The sequence below is a fragment of the Ursus maritimus genome, unplaced genomic scaffold, assembly GCF_017311325.1.
Source record: "Ursus maritimus isolate PB19 unplaced genomic scaffold, ASM1731132v1 scaffold_5, whole genome shotgun sequence".
NCBI lineage: Eukaryota > Metazoa > Chordata > Mammalia > Carnivora > Ursidae > Ursus > Ursus maritimus.
Genome location: NW_024426663.1, coordinates 59,769,395 through 59,791,627, shown reverse-complemented (window position 1 = coordinate 59,791,627; position 22,233 = coordinate 59,769,395). Strand labels below are relative to the sequence as shown.

Sequence of the window (22,233 nt, the reverse complement as noted above, 5' to 3'; positions counted from 1 at the left end):
TCGTATATCCATTAGCAGTTATCTCCATTCCTCCCATGCTAACCCTACACGATTACCAGCCTACTTTCTGTCTTAGTGGATTTGCCTAGTCTCATTTTTTTTTGTATTTTATTTTATTTTATTTTATTTTATTTTATTTTATTTATTTAAGATTTTATTTATTTGAGAGGGAGAGAGGGAGGACAAGTGGGAGGAGGGGCAAAGGGAGAGGAGAAGCAGGCTCCCTGGGAGCCCAATGTGGGACTCCATCCCAAGACCCTAGGATCATGACTGGAGTCTGAAGGCAGCCACTTAATGGACTGAGCCACCAAGGCACCCCCCGCAAAGTGGGGTTCAACTTTATGACCTCAAGATCAAGAGTCACATGCTGTACTGACTGAGCCAGCTAGGTGTCCCTGTGTAGTTTCATTTTTATGTGAAATCTGTAATATTCCTAAACTTTTTAAAAAAAGACTTACTATGAGAGAGTGTGTGCCAGAGAGAGTGTTAGTGTGGAGAGGCAGAGGGAGAAGGAGAGAATCTTCAGGCAGACTCCCTGCAGAGCTTGAAGCTGATATGGGTCTCTATCTCATGGCCCTGATATCATGACCTGAGCTAAAACCAAGTAAAGACGGTCAACCGACTGAGCCACCTAGACACCTCCTCCTTTTTTTTTTTTTTTTCCCAAGTACTCCCGAACTTTTAGACTGGAAGCGTGATTTAAGAGTTTTTCTGAATTCACTGCTCCATAGTGCCCTCTTTTGTTTTTATGAAATATTTTAAAAATGTGGCTTCTTAACTTTGTTTTTCTTTATTCTGTCTTCCTTTGTCTCCAGTGTTCTCTTTGGTTTGGATTTTATCAGCAGTTTTTCCTCATCGTGGCCCTTTTTTTTTGAAGGAAACTTTTAACTTGGTTACTGTGGAGAGTTTATTTAGCATGGTTCTTAATGTACCGTATCGAGGACCTTTTTTATATTCTCTTGTTCTAGAGTGTGCCAGCCCCTCCTGACTTCACCTGCTGTTTTCAAATTGGCCTGCTGACTTTTGGTTTATTTTTTCAGGTCCATTATATTTTCAGGTCCATTATATGTCCTGTTGTTTTCCTCTGCTTCCTTTTGCACAGATACTGGTACTTTGTAGGAATTGTATAATTATTGGTGGTTTTTCTTTACCCATTTGTATTTTGGGGTTTGTGGCAAATACTGTTATCTGTTTTTGTTGTAGGTGTTAGTTGGGTTTTGGTTTTGCTATCCTATTGCTCTTTGTATTTATTTGACAGAATATGAAGAGATTAAAAAACTATACTGTGTGTATCCAGAATATATAGAGATGATTACAGATGAGTAATAAAATGACAGTCCAATTAAAAAATGGGCAAAGGATCTGAATAGATACTTCTCTAAAGTAGATAAAGAAATGGCTAGTTAGGGGTATGAGAAGATGTTCAACATCATTAGCCGTTGGGGAAATGCAAATCAAAACCACAGTGAGACAACAGTGCACACTCACCAGGATTGCTCTTGTCAAAAGCCTTGAAGAGGATGTGGAGAAATACTTACACGCTGCTGGTGGCAGTCTGAAATGGTGCAGCCATTTTGAAAACAGTTCAGCAGTCGCTTAAAATAGATTAAACCTAGAGTTAACATATGATTCAGCAATTTCATTCCTTGGTATACATTCAAGAGTAATAAAACATGTGCACACAAAAATTCGTGCATGAATGGTCATAGCAGCACTACTTCTAATAGCCAAAAAATGGAAACAACCCCAGTGTCCATTAACTACTAAAATGGATAAACAAAATGTGGTATGTCCATACAATGGAATATTATTTGGCAATTTAAAAAATGTGGTACAGATACATGCTATAACATGGATGAACCTTGACAACTTTATGCCAGGTGAAAGAAGCCAGTTACAAAGGAGTACATTTTGTATAATTCTTTTTTTTAAAGATTTTATTTATTTATTTGATAGAGACAGCAAGAGAGGGAACATAAGCAAGGGGAGTGTGAGAGGGAGAAGCAGGCTTCCTGCTGAGCCGGGAGCCTGGTGTGGGGCTTGATCCCAAGACCCTGGGATCATGACCTGAGCCGAAGGCAGACACTTAACGGCTGAGCCACCCAGGTGCCCCCATTTTGTCTAATTGTACTTATATGGAATGTCCAGCATGAGTGGGTGCTTAGGGCTGAGGGGTAGGTGAGGGGGTCAAAGGGAATATTGGTTAATGTGGTGACAGAAGTGTTTTAAAATTGATTGTGATGATAGTTTCACAGCTCTGAATATACTAAAAGCCATTTAGTTCTATGTTTTAAGTAGGTGAATTCTATAGTTGTGGGAATTAGTTTTTCCATTTTTTTTTTTGCTATTAGGGATAAAACTCATTTTATACTCTCACAAACATGTAAGAGTTTTAGTTTTACATCCTCACCAGTATTGGTATAGATGGTTTTAAATATTTGCCATTTGTGTGTGTTTATTTTGTACCTCAGAGATAGAATTCATAAAAATCACACTTCTAAAGTGTCTGATCAGTGGTTTTTAGTATATTCATCCAAAGTGTCTGATCAGTGGTTTTCAGTATATTCACACAATTGGGCAACCATCCCCACAACCCAATTATAGAATATTTTTATCATCTCATAAAAAAACCCTGAATGAGTTATCAAGATATAAAAAAAATTTGGAGGAACCCTGAATGCATAATTGCAAGCAAAAGAAGCCAGTTTGAAAAGGTTACATACTGTTTGATTTCAGCTAGATGACATTCTGGAAAAGCAGAAGTATGGAGACCGTGGAAACATCAGTGGTTGGCAGGGATTCAGGGGAAGTGAGGGATGAATAGGTGGAGCACAGGATTTTTAGGGCAGTGAAACTATTCTGTGTGATACCATCAAGCTGGATACTTATCATTATACATTTGTCAAAACCTATAGAGCCCTAATTTATGTTGTCATCAGTATTGGTTCATTACTTGTTAGAAGTGTGATCACAGTCATGCAAGATGTTAATAGGGGAACTGGGGGAGGGGGGTGAGTGAGGGGTATGTGGGAATTCTCTGTACTTTCTGTTTATTTCTCTGTAAACCTAAAACTGATATAAAAAATAAAGTGCATTAAAAAAAAAGAAAAAAAGAAATTGTACCCATGAGCTCTCTTTCGTCATCTGTTCTTCCTACTCCAGTCCTAGGGAGCCATTAGTCTACTCTCTGTCTCTTGGGATTTACCTATTCTGAACATTTCATATAAATGGAGTCATATAATATGTGTTCTTTTTTGATTGGCATCTTTCACCTTGCATAATTTTTTGAAAGTTTATCCATGTTCTAACATTTGTCAGTCTCTCTTACTGTATTCATTCCTTTTTATTCCTGAATGTTACTCGATGGATATTAGGTTTTTCCCCACCTTTTTGGCTGTTGTGACTAATGCTGCTGTGAAGAACATTTATGTGCAAGTTTTCGTGTGGACGTATGTTTTCAGTTCTTTTGGTTATATACGTAGAGTGGAATTGCTGGGTCATATGGTAACACTGTATTTAACATTTTGAAGAACCACCAAATTTTTTTCCAAAATGGCCACACCATTACCCAGAACGTATGAGGGATCCAGTTTCTCTCCATTCTTGCCAATACTTGTTATTATCTGCCTTTTTGAATATAGCTGTTTATTACCCCACATAAAAGTGGAACGTGATTTAAACCTATTGCTGTTTTTTTCATAGGGGCAAATTTCTGGAGATGTGTGATGGTCTCTTAGCTAGAGTGGAGCCACCCCTTCGTAGTGTTTTGGAACAAGCCAGTAAGTATTACTGTGACCGAATTATTTGTATAATCATGGCTCTTTGGAAAATGTTGTTTATGACTGTTTCTTTTAAAGTTACAGAAATTTTCATGGTATATACCACTCCTTCATTGCTGTATTAAGCTGCTTTTTGTGTCTTATCTTTCCTCTGGAGCACCTCCCCCCTTCCTGGCCCTACCTCTTATGATAATGGTGTCCAGAGACATCTGATAGTTTTCTCAAGAAAGCTAATTCAGACTCAGATGGATATAAACATCCCATTTATTTCATAATGGTAAAAATTGTCTTTTGCATTGCTGCTTGTAGTAGTGCAGGCTTTTCTGTCTGAACTTTTTGCTGACTGAGAAATACAGCCAAGGGAGGATGTGATAACCACATAGTTATTTTAACAGGATGCTTTAATTTTATCTCTAGTTAAAAGTAGATGTTTGATTCAGTAATGTATCACTGATTTTCCTACAACCTTCACCTAGCTTTTACTTGGAGTCCACTGTTGTGTTGGTTGCTAAGTATTTCAGAGTGTTGAGATGTACTGTCATCTTGACAAAGGTCAGCTCTTAAATCAGAGTGATTATGGCAAACTGGTATGTTCTTTCCATAGGGGGATAGCCCATTTCTTTAAATAGCCCTTCTCAACATATCGTCAGTATTTGTTGCATAGAATGTGACCAGGAAACCAGGTGGTGTGACGAGTATTTTATGGGTGACAGAAAAGCTTTGGTGTGCACCTTCTTTACTTCTGTTAGGAAGAGGCTGTACTTGTGTTAATATTATCTGTCCTATGCCTGTGTTCTGGATGGAGCGCTGATGTGGCTAGGTGGGCTTCGAATACTTTTTTCTTTCATGCTCTGTCAAGGGTAACTCAGTATTTCAAGGCCCTCTTATTTCCGCTGTGGCTCGCTGAACTACTGATGTTTTAACAGTTTTTTATGTGGGACTGTTTCAGAGATTATGGGGTCTCTACTCTGTAGGGCATTCAGTATTCATGGCCCGGTTGTCTTAAGTCCCAATGTCTCTTGAAACCCTGTCTCTTGGTGCATCAGAACACACCTACCTGTTTTCAGATGCCGCAGCTCTGTGTGTGTGTGTGTGTGTGTGTGTGTGGTGGTGATGGTGTGAGGGGGTTGAATGAGTGGTGGGGTTTTGCTACGAATCTGTAAGTTATTTTGTTGTGTTAAGATGTTACATTGCTCTCTTATTTAATTGTAAAGTACTAATTTAAAGGTTATTTGCATCTCAGTGTCTCTTCTAATCATTTTAAAATAGAGTTAAAGAAAGAAGATATTTACGCCGTGGAGATAGTTGGTGGCGCAACACGAATCCCTGCGGTGAAAGAGAAGATCAGCAGATTTTTTGGTAAAGAACTTAGTACCACACTAAATGCTGATGAAGCTGTCACTCGAGGCTGTGCTTTGCAGGTGAGCTTTCTCTCACAGGTAGCCGTCTGTTTATAGGTCATTGTGCCAAGACGGCATTGCTTTTCTGTATCCAGCAAGTAAGCTGAGGTTAGCTTCGCACGATCTCTAGGTGTAAGATTCTGAAAGTTTAGTTTTGCAATGGATAGCATAGGTGGTGTTGATAAATGCAGTTATACTCTATAATATGCAATAAGCTGAATTAATTTACTAGAAACATTGGTAGGCCTGAAATATTACTAGAATTTGGTGCATTATCTATTGTCTATATATGAAGTAGCCTCGTACATCAATTAACTAAAGGTTTGGGTTAATGGAAAATGATAAGTAATGGCTAGAGAATAGTTAATTTGACCAATGATAGAAGTTTTTAAAACCACATACTAATACATCATTAAATTATTAATGTAAACACTTAAAAAACGTTGATGGTTTTTTGAAGTCATTATTTATAGGTCTCATAACAGTTCATAATGTCTGTACTTGTCATATGGAATTTTTAAAAATTATTATTCTAGTGTGCAATCTTATCGCCTGCTTTCAAAGTCAGAGAGTTTTCTATAACTGATGTAGTACCATATCCAATATCTCTGAGATGGAATTCTCCAGCTGAAGAAGGGTTAAGGTAATAATATTTATTAATTATTTTTATACTTACAGTTAACTCAGTGTTAAGTCTGAGTAAAAAACTGCCCTCCATTTCAAATTTTGTAGATCTGTAACATTTCATTACAGTGCATGAAGCGAAGTGATGCCTTACTTTATTTAGTCTCGAGAATAAATTCGTGTCCCTACTTAGTAGTTTACTATAATTGATCCTGCTGAAGTAATTGGTGCCTTTTACGTACTTAAGTATATTTATATTCCTTTTCTTAAAACTGATTTCACATGTATCTATAGATATATATGTAAGTTTTTTTCCCCTTGGAACCTTTTATATCCTGGAAATGATGCCAGATGAGAGAGCATGAGAAGAGTAACTAGAGCTGCGCAGTAATTACAGATGTAGAATAAATGGGTCAAAGTGTTCAGGAATATCTTAAATTTGTGTGTTTTTTGTCTTTTTCCTCCATCTAGTGACTGTGAAGTCTTTACAAAAAATCATTCTGCTCCTTTCTCTAAAGTACTCACATTTTATAGAAAGGAACCTTTCACTCTTGAGGCCTATTATAGTTCCCCGCAGGATTTGCCCTACCCAGATCCTGCTATAGGTAAGTAGAATTGGGAACTTAAAAAAAAGAAAAGTTATGTACTTGGGAGAACTGGGAGAGAGCAAGTATAATATTCTCAAATTTGATATTGTAAATCCCACACAAAAAACCTCTTTCAGGTTTGTGACCAGTTCACTACTCGCAGGATGGTTACAATTTAATTGGATCTCCAATAGAGTGGGCAGTATTTCTTGGTTAATGCACATAGTGGGTATACCTTGTGCATAATGTGATAATACTTAGATACTGAAAAGGAGTTGAGCTCATTTTTGACCCTAACACAGAATTATAAGATGTACACAGAAAATCATTAGAAAATTGTTATGTTGGAGCTATGTTGGCTAGCGTCTTCAGAGACCCTCAGAAACTCTTATAATCTGGAAATTACACTAGGTGAGGAGAGAAACTACAGTTAACATGATCATTACCGACTGAGGATACACGAGTAAAGTATTAGGAATATCCTGAATGGCACTTAGAAGCTGTGGGAAAGTTAACCTACTCTGTTTTCCTCATTTGTAAAACAGGAATGAGAATGAGAATTCATATTTCGTGAATTAAAAAACATAAGTAAAACTCTGGTGTTGTAACTGACTCTCTGTAGGCAATTTCTTGATAAATGACAGAAGCAGTGTGGAATCAGTAGGGTTTTTTTCAGTAGAGAAGTGACATCGGTTTAGAAACTTCCCTGGCAGTGGCATATAAAGATGAGTTGGAATAAGAGACCAAAGGTAAGAAAATGCTTGGAGGGTTAGGAGATATGTGAGTCCTTAATTGGGACAAGGTACTAAGAGTTTGACTATGAGAGAAGAAGGAGAAATCTAACGATTTAGTAAGATTGTAAGAGTACCTACTTGGTTTATTGAAGTGTCACGTTACCGACCTGTCACTGAGAAATGGGCATAACCTGGCCGTATGGGCATATATTCATGTTTGAATTCATCCTCTCAGGTTATGTGTTCTCTTTTGTTTCATATGTCCCTAGCTCAGTTTTTAGTTCAGAAAGTCACTCCTCAGTCTGATGGCTCCAGTTCAAAAGTGAAAGTCAAGGTTCGAGTAAATGTCCATGGCATCTTCAGTGTGTCCAGTGCATCTCTAGTGGAAGTGCTCAAGTTTGAGGAAAATGAGGAACCGATGGAAACAGATCAGAATGCAAAGGAGGAAGAGGTAATCTGGACATTTTATACCATTTTAGTCCATTTAAGATGGTATAGAGGTGACTTGTCTAGAAATTCTAACAAATTGGGTGGCAAGGGAGGACCTTGTGGCCGAGCTGCTGAGAGTAGGTTTGCATTGTGTCCCCTTAACCCAGCCACAGGTGAACTAGCAGAAGGTCTTTATGCAGTTGTTCTAATGGAAATGGAATATAGTTTGGCTTCCCTCTTCAGACTTCTCGAGTTGTTCTTGATTCTTACTACCAAAGAATGTTCTGAGTCTTGATTGATTATTTTCATAAGTTGATTTTACAGTCATTTATTGGAGTCATGCCCTGGGTCTCATCCTTACTGTGTATCAAAATCAAGCTTTATGAAACTACAAATGTTCGAGTCTCCAGAGGTCTTAGTGAGTTGGTCTGGTTTAAGGCCCAGGTATCACTTTTAGAAGCCTCTGAGGTCATTATTATTATGAGCTGCAGACATTGAGAGCCAGTGATCCAGGTCTCCACAAGCTTTTCCCTTCTTTGTCTTATTGTCAGGCTTTGTTCTTTTTTTATTTTATTTTTTTTTATTTATGTAAGGGAAAGTGCACGCATATGCACGTGAGTTGGGGGAAGAGCAGAAAGAGAGAATCTTCAAGTGGGCTCCCCACTGAGTGGGGAGCGACGGGGGTTGGGGTGGGGGGCTCAATCCCACAACTGATGAGACACAACCTGAGCTGAAACCAAGAGTTGGAAGCTCAACTGACTGAGCCACCCAGACGCCCCCAGGCTTTGTTCTTTTAACAGAATTCTCGAGGTGTTCACCTCCCCTAATGTGCACAATGGTTGTACTTGTGAGGATGAAAAGACTAATTTAAAAACTGCTTGAAAATGTTGAGACGTTTGAGAGAAATTTTCTCACAAGGAAGCGTGAGAGAAACTCCTGCTCTCTTCAGAGACATTGTGTTAAATATTGCCACACTCCTTTAGGATGAGTACTGCGCTGGTTTACAAAGCATTTCCACAGCCACCCTTGTTTACGTACAGGTAGGGCAGGGCGAGTGTTGACTCCATTGTACAGATTTACTAACAGATCTGGAGAGGAAAACTTCCCTGTTAATAGGTAATATATGCGTCATGTCTGGAATTGGAGTCTAGGCATTTTGATGGCTGGTAATGGATGAGGAATTCCATACCATGGGATTTTGCCCACGTGTCACGAAGGTTGCTTCGTCTTCCGTTAGTGTTTCCTAGTTTCAGGACTCGCTGTGACCTGTTTTTCAGAAGATGCAAGTGGACCAGGAGGAACCGCATGCTGAGGAGCAGCAGCAGCAGACGCCAGCAGAGAATAAGGCAGAGTCTGAAGAAATGGAGGTAGACGTTGTGTTCTAGAATAGGACTTGTTATCTCTTCACATACATGAGATACTGTGTCTTAGAAGGTAGTTGCGCAGTTGACCCGTGAACAGTGTGCAGGTTAGGGGTGCTGACCCTTACGCAGTAAAAAAATCTGCATGTAACTTTTGACTCCCCCAAAACTTCACTAATGGCCCATTTGGTTGACCAGAATAACATAAATAGTTGATGAACTCCTATTCTGTATGTTACCTGTATTAAATACTGTATTCTTACTGTAAGGTAAGCTAGAGAAAAGAATATGTTACTAAGAAAATCATAAAGCAGAGAAAATACATTAACAGTACTGTACTGTTACCAAAACTCTGTATATACGTGGACCTCTGCAGTTCAAACCTGTTTTAATTAAGGGTCAGCTGTATTAGGAGTTCTTTATATATCTCAAGTTTTTAAGCTAGATTTTGTAGTGGGTTTGGAAAGTATGTTTGGCAAGAACTTTGAACTCTAGTCCCTTTGGTATGTGGGAAGAATGTGCTCAGAAACCGTAATTTACTAGGCTGGTGATTGGTTCATGTTGGTTTCTGAATGGCTGTTACTATAATTCATCCTACCCATAATTTATTCTTTACAAATAAACGAGAGGGAATTTTTTCAAATTTTGTTATCTCTCTGACACTTGTCTTTTGTTTAAAAGTAGTGTTTTATTTTCATTTATTTATAAAAAGATTTCATCTGTTATTTATTTGAGTGAGAGCCCAAGTGGTAGAAGGGCAGAGGGAGAGGCAGACTCTCCTGCTGGGCATGGAGCCCAACGCAGGGCCTGATCCCAGGATCTGGGATCACGAATTGAGCCAAAGGCTGACACTTAATGTGCTGAGCCACCCAGGCGCCCCAAAGATAGTGTTTTAAATAATATCGTATTTACATGTATTTTGTAAATAGTGTAAATAGTATGTTTATCTCAGGTATTTATTTAAAAGAATACGTAACATTTTTTAATCCTTTACAATCCTGTTTTTTAATTCTAACTTCCAAGTTTTCATGTTTAAGTTTGGTGTCAGTATTGAAAGCATGTTTTCTTTCAAGTTATGACATTGCAGAGTCTCACTTTGTGAGGTATTTCTGATTGTGGCATTTAAAAAATTCAGCAGAGCCTGTAGATGGCTTCAGTCTCTTACTCATTTTCACATCAGTTAATAAAGTGTACTTCCATTTGGCTATGCAGATACTCATAAAAAAGAAAATATAATGGGAGGAGGAAAAGGAATGGCCTTTTCCAGGGTGGAAAGCCCTTCATGTTGTTGGGGGCAGCAGGGTGAGAGAGAAGTACTTATTTGGGGTGTACGTGGGGAGCTGGTGAGAAGAGAGAGCTGCTTTCCCCCATAACATGCTGCGGGGCAGTGGAAGATTTCAGGGGGGTGTTTGTTGCTTAGGCTTCTTCATTGAGGTGGCTTGAGAACTGGTGCCTTTCCTAGTATGAAGTGAAATAAAAATGCTAAATAAACTTTATTTTTTTTTTCAAATGCTAAATACATTTTAGAAACTGACTTAACTTGGGTAGGAGGTGGAAACAAGTTTGCAATTGTGCCTCATGTCCGTGAGCAGCACGTTGATCAGATGAATTTGAAAGTTAAATAAAAAAACAACTGGAATGAGTATCTTTCCAGTCGGGGGATCATGCAGGGCTTTGAGAGCATGAAAGCAGTGAAAGTTATCACAAAGGAGAAGATGGACACGTTCAACAGTAAAAACTCGTACAGATGTATTAAAGAAATTATAAGAAAAGTCCATCAGTTGAGGGGGAAAAGATCACTAAAATCTTAAGAGATGTTGGTTGAAATATGATGAGGCAATGTGAAGAAATAAGTGTGGTTTATAAGTGTGTGAGAAAAGGTTATTGACCCAGAGAAAACAATAGACAATGGCAAACAGATACTCTCTGTGGCTGGGGCACTGTGGACGGTCTCCCTCACTCTTTGTGACGATGTCAATTGGTACAGACAGTTTGGAAATCCTATTGGTAATGTGTTTCTGAACCATAAAAATTTCATACCCTTTCCCTCCTAATTTCATATGCACGTCTGTATATTTAGAGAAGAGTGGAAGAAAATTGGAGAATATTTAATAATGTACTGATTGTGGGATTATGGAGGTGTGTGTGTGTGTGTACACACAGTGCAGTGGTAGTAAGTGTATTCACGTTGTGGTGCAGCCAGTCTTCTGAACTTTTTCATCTTGCCAAATGGATACTCTGTGCCCAATAAACAGCAACTCCCCGTTCCCTCACTTTTCCTCCCCCCAGCACCTGGCACCCACTGTTACTTTCTGTCTCTTTGGATTTGACTACTCATATAATATTAATGTTTTTAACTTTCTAGATACTATAAGTAGTCATCCCAGGTTATTTATATCATTAGAGAGCAAACTAATAAAAAACCAAAAAGAGCTCTTTAAACCTGACCCATTGGGAAGTTTAAGATAGTCTGTATATGTGTTTGTTAATAATGATTTCTTGTTATTTTAGACCTCTCAAGCTGGATCAAAAGACAAAAAGATGGACCAACCACCTCAAGCCAAGAAGGCCAAAGTGAAGACCAGTACCGTGGACCTGCCAATTGAGAACCAGCTCTTGTGGCAGATAGACAGAGAGATGCTCAACTTGTACATTGAAAATGAGGTGGTTATTTCAGGTCTTTTAGAACAAGAAGCTAACAGATTAATGTGGCCATAGTGTCCAGACTCTTTGGTGACTTTTATGCATTTTTAGTTGTTCGGTGTTCAAGGCAGTAATTTCAGAATTTTGAGTTCTTCAAGGGCAAATCCCATGTGATACCAGAATTCTTTTATGGTTTTATGTGTCCATAGCTAGAAGCTCTGTTAAGACATCTTTGACATTATGTCTTTGGTTTAGAGGTGGTAGCATTCATTTGTGTGTGTGTCCACTTGGGAGCTTGGGATGTTTGAGGTGGTGGGTCATGGATGTTGATCAGTAGGAGAAATCAGAGCATTAGTGGTAGTGCTGTTTTGTGTATTAGTTCCTTCCCCTATTGCTAGTCAGTGTTGAACTCTTGTTACTGTGAGTGATGCGAGGTTTGGTACCCTGGTGCACAAATTATTGAATTAATTATTGTCTCTGAAGTTTTTTTTTTTTTTTTTAAACTATACTATGAATCATTTGCTTTTCTTGGTATTGTATAGTAATCCTACAGCAGAGTATACCACCTTGTGACATGGAGCTAATAAGTGTCTTAAAGTTCTCTTGTCTTAAGTTCTTTTCCTTATTTTTGCTTTTGAGTTTCTAAATCTTGATATTTGTATTACTGTTTTTTTCTGAGCACACTCAGAGAACTCATATCTTCATAATTTACTGGGGACTAATACTTCCACTTCTCCTTTCTTGGATGGTTTGCAGAACTAAGAGGATTTGGGGAAGAAGGATTCTCCACTCTTAAATTACAGTACTAATATTTAAGAGGATATTGTCTCAGTTGTCCGAAGATCTAATTTCTACTGTTCTCAGGGTAAGATGATCATGCAGGATAAACTGGAGAAGGAGAGGAATGATGCCAAGAACGCAGTGGAAGAATATGTGTACGAAATGAGAGACAAGCTTAGTGGGGAATACGAGAAGTTTGTGAGTGAAGATGTAAGTATGTGTCTCCCTACTAGGTGTCTTCTGGGAGCAGCCTTAAATATGGTAGGCACATTTGCTGGCATCCATAGGTACACAGTCAAATGATTAAAAATGGGCTCTTCTGGGGAAAAATTTTGTATTTCTTTTGGGTTTCCCAAAGTCTTGTCGTCATGCATCATTTTTTTCCTTTTTTTTTTTATGCATCACTTTTTGATACATTTGCATGCTATTATTTACCTGGTATTTTTCTTTAAGTCAGCCCACCCTTCTCTCATGTTTCTGTATTTTCATTCACTTTTTAAAAAAATTGAGGTATAATTGACAACATTAGTTTCAGGAGTACAGCATGATGATATTTGTGTATATTATGAAATGATCACATAAGTCTTGTTAAACATCTGTCACTATACATAGTTATAAAAGTTCTTTTCTCTTGTGAGGAGAACTTTTAAGACCTACTTATTAGCAGCTTTCAAATAGGCAATACAGTATTTTAGTTACATAGCTTACATTTCTTTCAAGGTTTTATTTTTTTATAGCTTACATTATTTTATTTTTTAAAATTTATTTATTTGAGAGAGTGAGCAAGAGGGAGCATGAGCGGCAGACAGAGGGAGAGGCAGAAGCAGGCTCCCCACTGAGCAGGGAGCCCGATGGGCTCAGTCCCAGCACCCTGGGATCGTGACCTGAGCTGAAGGCACATGCTTAGCCGGCTGAGCCACCCCGGCTCTCCTGGCTTACATATTTTTAAATGCAGTTTTTATTTCTGAAATTTTCAAATAACCAAATTAGCCAAAATTTTAAACCTATCCCCCGCAGCAGAGAGAATAATAAAACTAACTGTAGATACCAAGCAAAACAACATTGCCATTCTTGTCTGTGTCCTCTGTCTGTCCCATCCCCCCCCGTATTTTAAAGCCAATTCAGATACTGTACCCTTTGCCTATGACTTCACTGGTCAATCAGCTGATTTTTGACTGATGTAATCATAATATTCATATTTAGGATCGTAACAGTTTTACCTTGAAACTAGAAGATACTGAAAATTGGTTATATGAGGATGGAGAAGACCAGCCAAAGCAAGTTTATGTCGATAAATTGGCAGAATTAAAAGTAAGTGATTGTTGGGGGTGCCTGGCTGACTCGGTTGGTGGAGCATGTGACTCTTGATGTTACATTTGTGAGTTCAAGCCTGATGTTGGGCCTAGAGCTTACTTAAAATAAAGCAGGAGGATGGAGAGCATTTCCTTCTGACTGTAAAAAAAACAAAAAACAATGGTTCTTGAAAGCATAAGTGTTCTGAAACCCGAACCCACACTGTAATTTCCAAGGACTTATCTCAAAATTGGGAGGAATTGTCATATCAAGTAATGAAGACAGGCTGAAAGTGATTGAAGAAATATACCCTTTATCACTTACGGTTATTTTCTTATTTTTAGAACCTTATAGTAACAAAATTATTTTTCTGAAAATTCAGTTTGGACTTAAAATGGTTTCCTGAAGGAGATTGCATTCTTGGTGTGGCGATTGAAAGACTAGAAAGATGGGACCTGTCCTAAAGGTACCGATAGTGCAGTTGAGGCAAGGTTGTTTATATAGGTTTGATTTTCGGTAAAGCAAAGTATCTTGTTTTGTATTTAAAGAATTTTGATCATTAAACCTTCTGGTTAAAAGTACAAAAAAATGAGGATGCTGAAATAGCTCAGTTTGGAGAGTGTTAGGCTGAAGAACTGAAGGTCCCTGGTTTGTTCCTGGTATACTGAGTGTTTTAGTGCATGTCCAGCGTCATGCCTTTCCTCTGAGTTAAGGACTCTAAATGAATGAAGTGATTGTGTTTGAATAAAACTTTATTAAAAAATATAAAAAATGATCTAAGGTTGAGGACTTTGTTTGCAAAAGGATGCAAACACATAGGAAGAACTTTCCACGTTTCTGTGGATTGATGACTTCAGTACAATCAAACTGGGCCATTGTGATTAACCTCTGAAATGGAATTGCTCAAGGACAGTACCTGGCAGTTTTCCTGTCATTACGGAAGGATAACAAGAGCTTCCAGTGAGATCTCTCCAATGGAATCTTTTGCTTTACTTTTCATTATGGGAGATGTCAAACACATTCAAGTACAGCAATAGCTTTAACGCTTGTCGACTTGTCTGCTTATGGCCAGTTTTGTTTGGTTTCTGTTCCCTCCCACTCCCATTTATTTGAAGAAAGTCCCTCGTGTTATATTTAATCTGAAAATATTTCAGTAGGTATTTAAAAGAAAATGTAACCTTAAGTTATACTATTATCGCATTTTAAAAAATTCCTTAATATCACTTTTAAGTTCAGTTTTCAAGTTCCAGTTGTTTTATAAATTAGTTTTTAGTTTGTTTGACTGAGAATCCCCATAAGGACTGTACATTTTATGCTTTTGTCTCTTAACTCTGTGTAGTTCTTCCATCATTTCTGCCCCCTTATTCATTTATTTTAAAAAAGTGGATCAGATGTCCTAGGTCAGATTTTCACCCAGTCTGGATTTTGCTGATTTTCAGTTCTGTGCTATTTATTATTTTCTAATTCACTTCTATGCTATTTATCACCACCGGGTAAAATGATGGTTAGATCTAGAGGCTTCATCAGATTTCGTTTTCAAAAAATTTTTTGGCAGGTATGCTTATTAAGGATTGCGTATCACTATCAGGAGGCACCTTCTTTTGCATTGTCTCCCTGCAGTGTTTTGAGAATTAGGACTCCAGTGACAAGTTGAAGTGGCCCTACGTGGAATAGTATAGAGGTGTATTCTCCTATCTAGCCTAAGGATAGATTTCAGTGGCATGGGGATTGATACTGAGCTTTTCACATCAAGCACATGGAGATGAAATGTACTTTAATTCACGGTAGATCTCAGTAATTATAGAAACAGTACTATCCTGATAGTTAAGCATTCTTTCTTATGTTAAGAATCTAGGTCAACCTATTAAGATGCGATTCCAGGAATCTGAAGAAAGACCAAAATTATTTGAAGAACTAGGGAAACAAATCCAACAGTATATGAAAGTAATCAGCTCTTTCAAAAACAAGGTATCTTTTTTTTTTTTCCTACTGTTATTTTGGTAAAGTTTTGAGGCATTTACGTAGCAATTTTTTGCTCTTTTTACAATGTTTAATAATACTTTTTTGGGGATGTTAGTGTAATGTGTATAACATTTTATAGAGTCTTATTAAGAACTACTTTTCTTTAATAGGTAGAATTTGGAAGTGAGCAATATTGTTCGATTTCCTTTTCTTGCTGTGAAATGCTTCTTCATCAGTGACTTAACCTGCTCTGTCCTGGTCTTCTGCGAACCATTAGGCCTGTGGTTTGGTTTGTTATGCAGATGTAGGACTGTCTGAATAGTAAACTGCTTAACAATTCTTTTGAGCGCTTGTGATATACATTCCATAAATATATTATTTCATTAAATCCTCAGAGTACCCTAATGAGGTAGGCGGTCATGTCGGTAATAGTTAACAGGTAACTTCTAACTGCTTTAAGCCTCACTGTCCTTAAGTAACACCCAAGGTTACTCTTGAGAGGGGGGTTTGGCCTGAGGACTGACTTCACAAATTTTGGGTTCCTAACCACTCCACTCTACTCCAGGTTCTTGATGGATAGTCCTTGTAAGAAACTTTTGAGTGATAAATTGGGCTTATTTTTTTAAAAAATTTGTTGCTGAAGGCTCTCCTTTAGAAATTGTATTCGTTATTGTTTTGGTTCCTAACTAGCATGCCTAAACTCTGCTCTCACGTCTCGTGACCTGTAATGTCATCTTTGTGAAATTACCATCATAAGATTGTGTGTCAAGCATGTACTTTTCATACCATTGAAGTCTTTTAATTGCTACCCTTCAGAGTGTTTTTGGCCCTTAAGTCTATATCCTGAGTGTTTTTAAAACGGGGTTATTTTTTTCTTAATTATTTTAAGGAATCGAATGTCCATTTGGATGGTGAGGCTGAATGTGCTTCATTTTTGGAAAGACTGTACCTTTTTGAAAGACGGCAAACAACTAGGTACTATTTGGGTGGGGAGAATATCGTCCTGTGACACTTGCCTGGTGGTCTGTGGTTGCAGGAGGACCAGTATGACCATTTGGACGCGGCAGACATGCTGAAGGTGGAGAAAAGCACGAATGAGGCCATGGAGTGGATGAATAACAGACTGAACCTGCAGAGCAAGCAGAGTCTGACCGTGGATCCAGTTGTCAAGGCAAAAGAGATCGAAGCGAAAATGAAGGTAGTTCATGGCTCTGAGTATCTCATAGTCTCTTGTCAGCCTTGTTATTTATTGTTAAGGGTCCTTAAAGTGACACTGAAGAGGGAACTTCATTAGTGCATCTCAGTTTCTGGCTTCTGGTTGGGAGGGGGTGGACTTGGGTTTAAGTTGAGAATGTCATGTAAAATTGGTGATCTTTAAGAACCCACGGTTTTCTTTCCTCTGCCATTCTAGGAGCTGATGAGTATCTGTAGCCCTATAATTTCCAAGCCCAAACCCAAAGTGGAACCTCCAAAAGAGGAGCAAAAAAATGCAGAGCAGAATGGACCAGTGGATGGACAAGGAGACAGCCCAGGCCCTCAGGCTGCCGAGCAGGGTGCAGACGCAGCTGTGCCTTCGGAGTCAGACAAGAAGCTTCCTGAAATGGACATTGATTGATTCCAACAATTGTTTATATTAAAACAGACTATTATAAAGCTTTAAGTTGTCAACTTTGTTCTGAATATCAACTAGAGCAATCAAATACTGGAGATTTCTTAGTCAGTTTTTAGGGGATTTCGTGGGAGGGGATATAGGTAATGTATGGAGCATTTTGACTTCTACATAGTTAGATACAGAAATTAAGTGCATTGTATCTTTTTCATAATGGTACTATTTAGAAGCCCAGTTAGTCTTACTTACCGAGCTTCTGCTTCACTTCTTTTATGTTTAATCATGCTTACACAAGGATAAGTTTGTTTTGGAAAGCTGGGCTATAAGCAAAGGCTCTAACTAGCTGTCAAGCAGACTTTTCATTGTGACCTATGTGGCAGGAACTCTTGAAATTGTGCTTCAAAAATCTGTTGTAGAGATTGCCACGAAGCCTCCCCGCCTGGTGTGGGGATGGGGCCCCCTCTTTCTGAGGGCTAGAGCATGGCATGGCCTGGATTAACATAGCAGAACATGAGGGGCGTGCGCTGAGCTCCTTCACACTGCACTTCACTCCACTTCGACTCCCACCCCTACCTCCCCCTGCCCCCGGTGAGGGAGCTCCTCTTACAAATGCCATGTGCTGCTCTTGGGAAAATAGACCCCTTCACCAGCAGCAAGTTGATAACTGAGGATTTTGGACCTGGAAGCTCTTCCTGAGAAAGTATGTTCCTGAAAGTGCGTTCACAAATACCCCGAACATCAAGTCTAAATAATTTTCTCTTTGGAAAGTTAGAATTGGATAGATGTATTGTTGGATACAGGCATGGTAAATTGAGCTGAGGAACTGATTCTTGTTAATTACGGTGTAAAGATTTGTATCCTGGCCTGCTCATTCAGGTGAGAGATGTTCTGTGTAAATTTGAGGTATAGCTTGAAGTCCTAGGGCAAGAGTTAAACGTTCTTTTTAGCTCATTCACAATCATTTGTATGTTAAGTGTTAATACCTGCCAGGAACCTGCCAATTTATGTGTTAAACAGCTGACAGATAAAAAAAAACAAAAAACAAAACCCAAACCCTAAGATACACTGGACTGTACTGGATGAGTCTGAAATTAGTGTTAAAGAAGCATGGTGTCTGATGTGAGCCACACCTCATTCTTACTGCGTGGCCAGTGTCAGGTGCACCAGAGCGTTCCCTGTGACTGCCCTTTGTGGCCGTGTTGATAGGAGGGCAACATTTGGGAAACTCTGAGGGAAGCCTGTATTAGAGGCCATAGCTGGTCTCTGCCTTAGAAACTGTTACAAGCTTTGTTGGTTACATTTTGGATCTTTGTAATAATTGTTATCTGTGTAACAGAGTATCTCTCTGTTAATTTTGGCCTATGTTAGAAATAAGATGATCTTTGCCTATTTAGAATAAGTTTCTGTCCATCTCTGCACTAAACAGTTTTAGAGTGTTACCAAGTTCTGAAGTGCTATAGAGAAACACTGCTTAGAGGTGGAAGGTGGAAGTGTATTTACGTCGGTGCATAAGCTCGCACAGAAGCCTTGTAGCACCAGGACTTGGCCCTGTCCTTAGAGTGTCTATCCATTCTGTACCTGTCATGCTTTGAGTTCCTGCAGTGAGGCCAGTAGCTACTCTGGCGTGCTGGCTGCAGGATTAAGCCAATTCTTATGCAACTGACTCAGTCCGCAATGGCCATTTCTTCTAAGAAAACTTTTTGTGTGGGGGAGGGTGTGGGTGTGGGATGGGGATGAAATTGAAGTTTAAAGTTTAAACTAGAAATAAGATGATGTGGTCTGCTTGCTGTCTGTTTAGACAGGCTTTAAGACCAATTGGATTTACTTGGAGGCCAAGACAGAGAGTGTGTGTGATGATGACTTGTTTGCAGACAAGCATTTATCCAGGTTGCATTATCCAAATTGGTTTGTTAAAGCTCCAGGTCACGTTCTTACACTAAGAGAAACATTAAATGAACAGCCAAGTTTAGGAAAAATTAATAAAAGAAACCTGTCTTACACTCAGGAATGGTTTCCTTAATTTTCTAATGAAGGGCGTGTGTGTGTGTGTGTGTGTGTGTGTGTGCACGCACACGACGAAAACTCCAGAGGTAGGAGTCCTCTTAACTAAATTGCACTTGTTAACAGGTGGCAAGAAGTTGCTCTTTTTCTGTACTCAAAGTTCCATGTTGAATGTTGGCCCAGTTCTCTGGTACATAGGAATCTCTCTCTTGTGTTGTCCGTCCTTCTGAGGGTTTTGACAACAGCAGAAGGTGGGTTATGGCACCATTGAGGACCAGTGCCAGGACTGATCCCTGCCCCTTTGAAGAACTCCATGGCCTGGAGTATGCTAGTAACACTTGCCACCACTGGATGTGTAGTGCTTGTGTGTGTGTGTGTGCGCGCACGAGCATTGGTGCGAATGTGGGATAGTAATGAGTGTTGAAAGGGGATGAAGCTGTCAGGAGAGACCTAACTACAACGCTTGGGGCCTACATGGGGCAGGGTGTGGGGCCTTACTCCCTGGAGTCCTGCCACTTAACAGTCCTGTGCTTTGTTAAGAGGAGCTGAGCTGCCAGGGCCTACCAGTAGGGCCTGTGCCAGCCACTTTCAACAAATGTGTCTGCAGCAGGCTTGGCTTTCTCTTGGGTTTCTGACTTTGGGAAAGGAGTGGGCACATGGTAAATTAAGTGGGAATCCTGGGACCAGCAAGCGGTATCCAGAGCAACAGGGGTGTGGAAAGAGAGTAACCGTCCCCTTTACTGAGGAGAGGAGCCAGTGCCTTGCGTGTCATTGAGGAAGAAGGTGTTGGAGGTGAAACCCGGGCTGGTGTGAAGGTTTTGCAATGTGGCAGCTTGAGCTTGACATGAAGAGCTTCAGAGCTCAATGGGTTTGGTGAGGATTCACGGGGAGGCATTACACCAGTGGCCTTTGAGATTTTTTCCCCCTCAAGCATATGAAGTGTTTTTTATAGAGCTGTTGTGAGTGGAGGGGCTGAGACATTGGGGTTCTGGTGTGGAGCACTGGGGGCTACAGATCTTTTAGCCTGAGAGGATGGTGTTTTAGGGATACCCATGTGATGTATGTAGAATGGGTTGGATCTGGGAAAAGTTGGAGGTAGTAGGACATTAAAAATAATCCATGTTTGAGGGAATGAGCCAAACGAAGGGGGAAATGGTAGGTGCTGCTACTGAAGGAACAGAAAGATTTGAAAATAAGAACTCTGCCGGGCGTCCGGGTGGCTCAGTCGGTTAAGTGTCTGCTGCTCAGGTCATGATCCCAGGGTCCTGGGATGGAGCCCCATGGGGGGTCTGCTCAGTGGGGAGCCTGCTTCTGCCTGCCACTTTCCCTGCTTGCTTGTGCTCTCTGTCAAATAAATCTTAAAAAAACAAAACAACTCTGCTGCTCGAAGCTGGGAATGTAGTTAAGCTCTGTGGCATAATGACACGGTCAAGCAATGCAGGCTTCAGGGCCTCGAGGTTTTGTTGGTCTGGCTCTTGATACGCTTCTGCGCACTTGATGTATTTCAATCATTTTTTAAAAGTGGCTTTAATAGAAGGAATATTGTATTTTTACGTGAGAAATGTAGGTTAAGGAAAATATGCGCACAGCTTCCCATGTTTGGAAGGACCATGAACTCTGCATAAAAACCGAAACCAGATGGATGTTTCAGAGTGAAATGGTTTCCTTCCAAGGTGGAATTGTGGGTGACTGCTGTTTGTCTGTTTGCTTGTTTGATATTTTCTCAGATTTCTGTAATAAGCATTTTGGAAGTTTATAATGACAAAATGTTTTAAAAGAATGGTTCCCAGCTTTTGAACCTGGAGCAGCAGACATGAGAGAGAAGTAGAACTTCAAGTGTGTAGAGTCCGTGGACAAGCTGGTGTGAGGCTGGTGGGAGTCTGGTGAGGGAAGGACTAGAAAGTCATTCAAGATGGAGTTGAGAGGTCCCAAAGCTGTAGTGGGTGTGGAAGGAAGCTTTGGGGATTGGGGTGCCTTCCTGGTTTAGGGACTGAAGGCTTGAGTTGGGATGTGTCAGGAAGAGCAAGTGGAAGTTTTGGAGGAAATGAGCTGCCAGAGAGGAGCGATCATGCATGAGGCAGGTTTAGGGAGCAGGGGAGTTTGAGAAGGGACAGGTGGCAATGGCTGTGGGGGCGCTTTCTGAGTGTGGGAGCTGGGCCTCAGGCTCGCGGTGAAGCTCCAGGTGGAGAGTACTTGGTCAAGAAGTGTGGCCTTGTTGGAATGACAGATCAGCTTGGGGAGAAGGGAGATTGGGCAGCATCCTGGGTCCACGGTCCAGTGTGCAAATGGGGCTTCTTCCCACCACTTACCTGCAGACCGTGGCTGTCTTGGAGTTGACAGTGCATTCCTTCTCCCTTGCTTCCGGCTGGAGCAGCCTGGGACACGAGCCTCAGTGCTCTTGTTCTCTGAGCTGGATACTGCTATTGGGAGTAGCCATCCTAGGTGGAGAAATGAATGAGGTGACTTTTCAGACTAGGAGGCAAAATGGAAACATGGCCATGGTCTGATAGAAGCAACACTTTAGGAGACGATAGAGTAAATTTCTGAGGGATCAGGGCTGGGAAGCCCCTCAGAGGAGTCGGCAAGGCGCAGACTGCTTTCCAGATTTGTACAATAGCCATGGGCAAGTGCCAAGCTAACACTGACCCTATCACTCCACTTTTGGCACCTGTCCTCAGGTCAGAGGGAGAATGTGGGGATATATACTTCTCAGTGCAATTTCCCCGAACCAAGCACAACAAGCAGAAAAACAAAAAACAAATAGAGTTGTGTTGGGGCCTTTTCACTGGTTGTGTCTGGATATATTTCCTTCGAAGGCCAGGTGCACTGTTGGATTTGGAGTCTTGGATCCATGGAGGGAGAGAGAACACTTCAAATAACTTTTCTTACCCCAAGTTAGCGGGCCCATCCCCACCACATTGTTCTTTTCTACTTGCACTTAAAACTTTTAAATATACTATTCAGTTAACACTTGGCTAATGCTTGGGGAAGAGAAATCTGGAAACACTTGGAAAACCATCTCAGTGGCTGA

General features: G+C 40.1%; 1 protein-coding gene across 1 annotated transcript in view; it reads left to right on the top strand.

The window, feature by feature from the left end:
• Nucleotides 1–19,205, top strand: part of HSPA4 (heat shock protein family A (Hsp70) member 4) — a 44,930-nt gene extending 25,725 nt beyond the window's left edge. Inside the window, exons 8-19 of the mRNA XM_008691617.2 lie at nt 3,703–3,779; nt 5,049–5,200; nt 5,716–5,822; nt 6,275–6,408; nt 7,394–7,575; nt 8,831–8,920; nt 11,426–11,578; nt 12,422–12,547; nt 13,541–13,648; nt 15,479–15,598; nt 16,629–16,790; nt 17,004–19,205. Of these exons, the coding sequence (XP_008689839.1) occupies nt 3,703–3,779; nt 5,049–5,200; nt 5,716–5,822; nt 6,275–6,408; nt 7,394–7,575; nt 8,831–8,920; nt 11,426–11,578; nt 12,422–12,547; nt 13,541–13,648; nt 15,479–15,598; nt 16,629–16,790; nt 17,004–17,207 (1,615 nt within the window). The 3' untranslated portion in view covers nt 17,208–19,205. The remainder of the gene's footprint in view (nt 1–3,702; nt 3,780–5,048; nt 5,201–5,715; nt 5,823–6,274; nt 6,409–7,393; nt 7,576–8,830; nt 8,921–11,425; nt 11,579–12,421; nt 12,548–13,540; nt 13,649–15,478; nt 15,599–16,628; nt 16,791–17,003) is intronic.
• The last annotated feature ends 3,028 nt before the right edge of the window (nt 19,206–22,233 follow it).